The sequence below is a fragment of the Chaetura pelagica genome, unplaced genomic scaffold (genome assembly GCF_000747805.2).
Source record: "Chaetura pelagica isolate M959 unplaced genomic scaffold, ChaPel_1.0 scaffold210, whole genome shotgun sequence".
Taxonomy (NCBI): Eukaryota; Metazoa; Chordata; class Aves; order Apodiformes; family Apodidae; genus Chaetura; species Chaetura pelagica.
The window spans coordinates 1,136,507-1,145,044 of NW_009951862.1; the positions used below are offsets into that span (position 1 = coordinate 1,136,507).

Below are 8,538 nucleotides of genomic sequence, written 5' to 3' on the forward strand. Positions count from 1 at the left end.
GTCCTGCCCCTGGGGAGGTTGTCCTGCCCCTGGGGAGGTTGTCCTGCCCCTGGGGAGCTTATCCTGCCCCTGGGGAGGTTGTTCTGCCCCTGGGGAGCTTATCCTGCCCCTGAGGAGTTTGTCCTGCCCCTGGGGAGGTTGTCCTGCCCCTGGGGAGGTTGTTCTGCCCCTGGGGAGCTTATCCTGCCCCTGGGGAGGTTGTTCTGCCCCTGGGGAGCTTATCCTGCCCCTGGGGTGATTATCCTGCCCCTGGGGAATTTGTCCTGCCCCTGGGGAGATTGTCCTGCCCCTGGGCTTGCGGAGCAGGGTTTTTGCAGGCAAATTATTCCCAGGGATGTGTCTGGTCGAGCAGGTTACATGACAGGGGTATTTCAGGGGGTGCTGGTGGCTGAAACCCCCAAGAAGCACTTGGGGGAAAGTGGTCAGAAGGTTTTAGCCTCGCCTTCAGGAGGCAGGTGGCCTTGCTTGCAGGTGGGCTCCCGGGATGCAGCCTCTGGCCTCAAGTCAGCGACAGCACCGAGTCTGGCTGCAGAGGTATTTGCTTCTCAGGTGCCCCGGCTTCTGCAGGAGGGAGCCCCTCACCCCCAGCTGGCCAGCTCTGTCCTCCTGCGGGATGGGATGGGATGGGACGGGATGGGATGGGATGGGAGTGTGTGTCCCCCCGGTGCCAGCCCTCACCTGCCCATTGGTCCCCGCAGAACCTGGCGGTGGGGCGGCAGCTGGTGGAGCTGGGCATCCTGGGCACCGGGAACGTGCTGCAGCGGGAGGAGTTCGAGGCCCTTGGGAAGCCACCACCCCAAAAGTAAGTGGCTGCTTGGCCGGGACCCCCCGTGGCACCCCTGGGTGGGTATCTGCCCCTCAACGGGGATCCTGCCGGCTCCGACGTCCCTCCCTGCCAAACGCACGGGCCTTGTGACACCGGGCACCGGTGCCCTGGGTGAGGGGGGTATGTGTGTCCTGGCCTCTCCTTCCCCTGTGCTCAAAGATCAGTGTGAGAGAAATGGGGTAGAATCTGTCTGAGGCAAGTGCTTGGTTCCGAAATAGCCCACTTTAATACCTGCATCATCCTTTTCAAAGCTGCAGCCAGGAAATGTGTGTTTTCTAACGCTCCGGGAATACTGGCGATAAGGCAGGGGAACAAAAAGGGATGGCTTACGAGAGGGAAAAATACCCTTTCTTTGCTGATCAGGTGTTGGGCTTTGGGGACTGAGTTTATTTCCTGGTGTAGTCTGGAGTTCCTTTCCTGTCAGCACCAATGGGTGAGCTCAGCTTTGACTCCTTGCCGGTGTTTGCCTGGGTCAGGGAGACTGGGGCTGCTGTGAGGGTGCTCTCTTTACCTAGGGGAGCTTGAAGCAAATCTCTCCTGGGTCAGGGAGACTGGGGCTGCTGTGCTCTTTACCTAGGGGAGCTTGAAGCAAATCTCACAGAGGTCTGTGGGAATGAGCACTTGGGAAGAGGGTTACATGGCTCAGGCTGGACGGGGGTCTCTCTGGACACTGCTATAAGGTGTCTGTTCTTCTGCCTGCATTGTTTTTCTTCCATTTCCAAAGCCTTCGATGGGAGAGCTGATCTACTCTCTGGAGGGCTCTGACAAAGGAAGTTCAGACAGTTCTTATGCCAATTTATTTTTAGCTTTTGTTTTGTCTTCTGCTGTCTTGTACTTGATGCAGTGTGTATAAACAAAACCTCCCGTTGCACCAAGAATTTAGTGCTTTGCAATAAAGCTTTAGCATATCTTGTGGCTGGTTCCCCCTGCTTGCTGTTTTTTTTGCCCCTTCTCCTCTCTGTTTAGCCAGCATGCAAATCTTAAAACATTTAGCTGTTTACTTTTCTGGTTTCTTCTTTTCTTTGTCTTTTGAGAAGTGAACAATCCCCATAAACAGTGAACTTTTTTTAGTGCCTTGATACAAGAAGCTAAACAACATTATTACAGTACTTACTTTGTCAGCATGTTTGGTGAATAGTGGAGTCACTGAGGCAGTCTTATTCTCCTGTGGTGCTTTTTCCTTTTTATGCGATAGTGAACTTATAATTTAATATTTTAACAACTTGTATCAAATGCCTTTCATAGCATTTGTGGGCCAAGAATGTGTGCTGTGCAGTTAAACTGTTGCCGTACCTCAGCTACAATCCTGTATCAAACTTCAATTTCAGGCATAAACTGAATTTTTCTTTAAAGAATTAAGTCTTTGTGATGCTATATGGAGAAATTAATTTTGCAAAGCCAAAGGTTTCATTACTTTAATGACAAAAATGACTGATATTTTTCATACATGTTTAGACTTGGTTCTGTGTTTCGTGCCCAGACATACTGTGCTGCCAGATGAAGCTTATGATGACAGTGCTGTTGACATCAGTTGAGGAAGAACTGAGCTCAAATGGCTGACCACTTGCTCTTGTAATGTTCTTATAAAGTATCTTCCAAACCACTCTGCTCTTGTTAGATTGCACCTGGCGTACTGTGTACAGCTCTGGAATCCTCAGCACAGAAAAGATACAGACCTGTTGGAGAGGCTGGAGATGATCAGAGGGCTGGAGCAACTCTCCTCTGGACACAGACTGAGAGAGTTGAGGCTGTTCAGCCTGGAGAAGAGAAGGCTCTGGGGAGACCTTAGAGCACCTTCCAGTGCCTGAAGGGGCTCCAGGAAAGCTGGGGAGGGGCTTTTCAGCAGAGAGGGCAGTGACAGGACAAGGGGTAATGGTTTTAAGCTGAAAGAGGGGAGATTCAGGTTAGATATCAGGAAGAAATTCTTCACCATGAGGGTAGGAAGGCACTAGAATAGGTTGCCCAGGGACATTGTGGCTGCCCCCTGCCTGGAGGTGTTCAAGACCAGGTTGGATGAGGCTTGTGCAGCCTGGTCTGGTGGGAGGTGTCCCTGCTCATAGCAGGGAGGTTGGAACCTGATGGTCTTTAAGGTTGCTTCCATCCATCACCATTCTATGATTATTCATTACTCTTCTAGTGATTCTGTGTGTGGAGATGCATGGAAATCAACTAAAGCCAGAACTCCCAATGCAGTTGTGCCTCTCCTTGATATCCTGACTAGGTATTGTGCCCTACTGTTCTTGTTTCTTTGGTTATCCTTCCTTTAGTTTCCCATTAATTTTTAGGTGGAGATGTCAGGGCTGATTTGTAGGATTAAGTGACCTGTTTAACTGTGTTTGGTTGGGCAGATTATGCAAAAGTCTATGTCAGGAGTTGCTGCTGTCAGGGCTTCTGAATTGCCTGCTTCCAGAAAGGTATTTGTGGTTTCCTTTGAGCAGAATTTTTTTTTTTTTTGAGTTGGACTTGGCTGCACAGGTTGATTGTCCAGATTGTTTTTGCATATGAAAGCAAACTCCTTGGGCAGGTGCTTTCAGGGTTTCTGCTTTGATGCTCCTCTGTGTCCCCCACCTGCTGCTGTCTCATGCCAAAAGGGTTGACAGGGTGATTTCCCAGCCACTAAAATCTCCTCCATCAAAGAAAAAGAAATGGGAGCCTTTAAGGCAAAGCTGGGATGTGTGGCTCGGGGTGAGGGGACGTTCATATAGCGAGGGGCTATTTGGATCAAAACCCATAGGATTTAGCTGGTAAGTGACTTTTAGTGTTCTCTTTGGGAAGCAATCTTGTGTTTTGTGGTCTTGGAAATACCTGTAAGTGGCTGATACAGGAACGGGCAGCCAGAGTGTTTCATGGTGCCTTGCAGACACAAGCATGCTAGGTGGGAAGGAATGGTGTACATCATTGGTATTGCACAACAGCTTCAAGCTCCAGTTGCTAAAAAGTACTAAAATGAGCCAACAGCTATAATACCTACTGCCTCTGCTGCATTTCAGCCCCATGGCATGCCACTGGGTGTTATGCCTGGCTGCTGTGTTTGCTGTAGGCTTCCATAGTACCCATTTTATTTTTAGGATTTGCCTGTCAGCAGTCAGAAATGCTGAATTTACACGGGCTGTATCAGCTGGCAACCTCTTACTGCCAGGCCTTTGGCTGCTGTAACTCTTCCACAGAAAAATCACAGGAGCCTGTAATTGAAGGAAAACGTAAAGCCTTACACAAAGATTAGTAACTGGGAAGTGTCTTCTAAGCTGCAACAAATTACTTCTAAGCATAGTTCCTGTGGAATGGCAACTTATCAGCAAGACAGAATTCAGCAGGTGATTTAGAGCAGTAGTAAAGGTGAACAAAAGAAGGTGGTCACTCTGGATGCTCCTGTCTTTGTAGTAGTTGCTTAAATGTACATGTCAGGGTTTGATCAAGAACTAACTCATCTTCTTCATGTGTAGGAAGGCTCATCTTGACCAATATTTTAAAAATTATCTTCAGAATAGCTGTGTATTACGTTATATTGCAAAGCTGCTTCTGATCAGAAAGGTCAGTATTGTCCCTCAAATACCTAGAATTATAGTGTGGTTTTCTTCTGAATCCCTACCTCTGAATTCTCACTGCCTCTTGCTTGGTTAAGCATCGTTACCTGTTAAGGCATGTACATGTAGCATTGGTAGGAATTCCTTTACAAAGGGTGAAAAGAAGTTGAATATGTGTTGCAGAAGATGGATTTGGGTGGGCTGGAGGCAGTGCATTTATTTCCTCTCTTTATGAGGACTTGACTGAAGTCAAGTGAAAACTGATGGGGCAAGTTAATAGAAATGCAGCTAGTTCTTCTAGAAGATGTACTTTTCCACAGAACAGGGGCACGATCAGAGGCTTCTTTTTGGTAAGAACAAAGAAATGTGATAATAAAAAGCAGTGAAGTGTGGACTTTGAGAGGCAGAGAGAAACACAACACACCAGCTGTTTCTTGCACCAAGGATGTGAATGTCTTTCTTCAGGATGTGAAGTGAAAGGGCTTGAGTCCAGGATTGTTTTTTAATTTTCTTAAAAAGAAGCAAATTGGAAATAAATTTATTTTTAATTTGGTTTTAGCTCATCTCTACATGAGTGCAGGGTTGTTTATTTGTCCTGCTGTTCAGCATGATAGAGGTGGAAAAACCTTGCCTTCCTCCAGGTGAGATGCATCCCAGAGTCTTGAAGGAATTGGCTGATGTAGTTGAGAAGTCCCTGGTGACTGGAAGAAGGGAAACATTATGCCCGTTTTTAAAAAAGGGTAGAAGGAAGGACCCTGGGAACTACTGAGCTGTTGGCCTCACCTCTGTGCTGGAGAAGTGAGCCCAGGTGAACCTCATGAGGTTCAACAAGGCAAGTGCAGGGACCTGCACCTGGGCTGGGGCAACGAGAGATATGAATACAGGCTGGGGGAAGACATGCTACAGAGCAGACCTGTGGAAAAAGATCTGGGCTATTCGTGGATCAAAAGCTGGACATGAGCCACCAACATGCAATTGCAGGCCAGAAGGCCAACTCCATCCTGGGCTGCATCAAAGGAAGTGTGGCCAGCAGATGGAGAGGGGTGATTCTGCCCTGGTGAGACCTCACCTGGAGTACTGCATCCAGCTCTGGGCCCCCGAACACAAGAAGGATGTGGACCTGTTGGAGCATGCCCAGAGAAGGGCCAGGAAGATGATCAGCAGGCTGAACCACCTCTCTTAAGAAGACAGGCTGAGGGAGTCGAGGTTGTTCAGCCTGAAGACTCTGGGGGGACCTTACAGAGACCTTCCAATACCTGAAAGGGGCCTCTAAGAAGGCTGGGGAAGAGCTGTTCACAAGGACATGTAATGATAGGACAAGGGGTGATGGTTTCAAGCTAGAGAAGGGTAGAATGAGGTTGGACATTAGGAAGAAGTTCTTTACTATGAGGGTGGTGGAAAAAGTTCTTTACTGTGAAGTTGGTGGATCCCTGGAACAGGTTGCCCAGAGAGGGGGTGGAGGCCCCATCCCTGGAGACATTCAGGGTCAGGTTTGATGGGGCTCTGAGCAGCCTGTTCTAGTGTGAGATGTCCCTGCTTATTGTAGGGGGGCTGGACTGCTAAGGGCTGTGTAGGACAGTGGTCTCTCTCCGTTTCAGGGTGTTGGTGCCTTACCTGATGTAACCAGGAGAGGCCTCCCTCTGCTCAAGATTCACAGGCTCTCTCTTACTGCTTAGTGGGATGAGCAGATTGTGTTAAGGGGGGAAAATAGCGACCAAAAGAACTGGAACCGCCCTTGGGAAGGCTTTCCTCCGGAGGGAAGGCTGCTGCTGAGGCTGCACCTCGAGTCCTGGGTGCAGTTCTGGGCCCCTCACTGCAAGAAGGACATTGAGGTGCTGGAGCAGGTCCAGAGGAGAGCAATGAGGATGGTGAAGGGGCTGGAGGGGAAGTCTTACAGGGAGAGGCTGAGGGAGCTGGGGTTGTTTAGCCTGGAGAAGACTCAGGGGGGACCTCATCACTCTCTTCAACTACCTGAAGGGAGGTTGTGGTCAGGTGGGGTCAGGCTGTTTTCCCAGGCAACCAGCAACAAGACAAGAGGGCCTGGCCTGAAGCTGCTCCAGGGGAGGTTTAGGTTGGATATCAGGAAGCACTTCCTCTTGCAGAGGGTGATCAGACATTGGGATGGACTTCCCAAGGCAGTGGTGGAGGCACCATCCCAAGGAAAGGCTGGATGTGGCTCTTAGTGCCATGGTCTGGAGATGTGGTGGTGTTGGTATGGGCTGGACTTTATAATCTCAGAGGTCTTTTCCAGCCTTGGTGATTCAGTGATTGCATCTGAGTGCCAGGGCTGTATCACTCAGGTGTTGAAATGCTGGGGGGTTACCTGCGTGCAGGGGGATTTACCCTGTGGTTGCTGTCAGGGTGCTGCCCTGTGGCTGAAGACACCAGCACTGCCCTTCGGAGCAGGGTCAGGAACCCAGAGCTGCTTCTCCTGTGCAGTGGAGCAGAACAGCAAATGGCCAAGCTGGGTTTTGGTCTTGGGCAGTAGAAAACCTGGACCTCAGTTTCATCAGCCAAAGGAAGGAATGGAGGCCTCATGCCAGCTGTCTGTTAAGCTATTGTCAGACGTTGTCATCTTCTGTCTTCTGTACAGTGTGATTCAGGAGGTGTGGTACAAACTGCCCTTTAGCAGAGGAAGCAGAAAATGAAGCAGAGGGGGGAGCTAATTTCATTTCTGTGAACTCAAGCCTTGACACAGTTGTAGAGCAGGTTGCTTTCAAATGTTCCCTGGGTGTCCTGCCAAAAAGAGTTAACTTTAGCCTGTTTCTCTTTGGCATGTGATCCTGCTGTGCTACTCTTCCTCTGATCCTATACCTGGGTAGGGTGGGCTCAGAAGCACTTCCATCTACTGGACGTATTTTTATGTTTCTCTTAGAAAAGCAACCAGGTCTAATTAAGATCTATTCCTGTTAGAAACTGTATGGAAAACAGGTGTTTTGGTGCATGGGTCAGTAGTGGGTCTCTGGCTGTCTTCTCTTTAACATGCTCTCAAGCAGGCCACTAAAACAGACATTAAAAGTGAGGGAGGGAATATTGTGGTGTTGTGTTTTTTTTTAAAAAAAGTATTGATTGGGATTTTGGTGTTGCAAGTGATCCCACAGAAATGTATTTGAAGTAATTAAATGTTAGGACTCTGCACCTACTGGTAGCTTAGTTCTTTTAATGTATTTCAGTGACTGGAGATGCAGGAAATGCCAAATCCCAAAACAATTGTATGTCTATAATGTTAAGTGCAACACCTTTAAAATTAAAGGAATGGTTAGGGGTTTCTATGTATGTGTGCCTAGGGTCTAAAGGCTTTTCTTGTGTACAGACAAGAAACCTGCCAAAAGCAGGCTGTCATTCATCATCTAGGGTTTGAATGTGCACTTTGGTTATTCTTTCAAATCTTTTCTCTGGTTCTTGTGCTAGAGTGGCTCTGTGTCCAGTGTGAGCCTCATGGTCTCTGCTGTGATTGCAGGGAAGATGCTCAAGAGTTCAATGATAACCTGTGGGTTGAAATTTCCCAAAGAGTACTTGATTTGTATGAATCAAGTTGTGGCTGGGTATGACATGGATACTCCTTCGCAGGGCGGATGCAGGGTGGGATGATTCTCTTTATTCTTGAAGGAGTGTAGGAACTGACCTTCTCTTAATGCACTAAAGGATCTTGGAGGAAAGTGGCGTGGTTTTAATCCTTGCTTCTTCTGTTTTGGCTCACTAATGGGTTTAGACTTTGGCATGGAATATAACTTCACTGAGGAGAGGAGGTGGTGGCAAGTGCACCAAACTGCATCAGTTTTGGGATCTGCAGAGTGTGTGATGCTCTTCATTTGCTGGATGGGCCAGTGTCTTACAGCCAAGGTTAGACAGAGGGGATAGCTGCTTTAAACACTTGTGGCTTCTTGGGTAGAGTTAAAAAATGGAGTGAACCTTCTCATTCCTAGGCTGAAATGCTGAAACGTGCTGAAGGCAGCTTTGTGCCCAGTTTCCCATGAATTAACCTGCTAACTTCCTCTGAGGCTTTGAAGGAGCAAATCCCTTTCTGTGATCTTATGGGATAAGTATGGTTAATTATATTTCATGTCAACATGCCTCTGCATTCTTAGCACTTGCTGTGACTACAGGCCAAACAGCCTGAGTCATGTGGCTGACAGCCTGCTTTTTGGCTCAACCAGAATGAGTAAGAATTGGAAAATGTGCAAGAAA

The 8,538-nt window shown here is 48.3% G+C and overlaps 1 protein-coding gene across 1 annotated transcript in view; it reads left to right on the forward strand.

Moving 5' to 3' along the window:
- Window positions 1-357: 357 nt before the first annotated feature.
- The window catches only part of LOC104385437 (chromosome unknown open reading frame, human C4orf22), a 198,717-nt gene continuing 190,536 nt past the window's right edge, over window positions 358-8,538 (forward strand). The window contains exons 1-2 of the mRNA XM_009993890.1: window positions 358-471; window positions 699-802. Coding sequence (XP_009992192.1) covers window positions 358-471; window positions 699-802 — 218 coding nt within the window. The remainder of the gene's footprint in view (window positions 472-698; window positions 803-8,538) is intronic.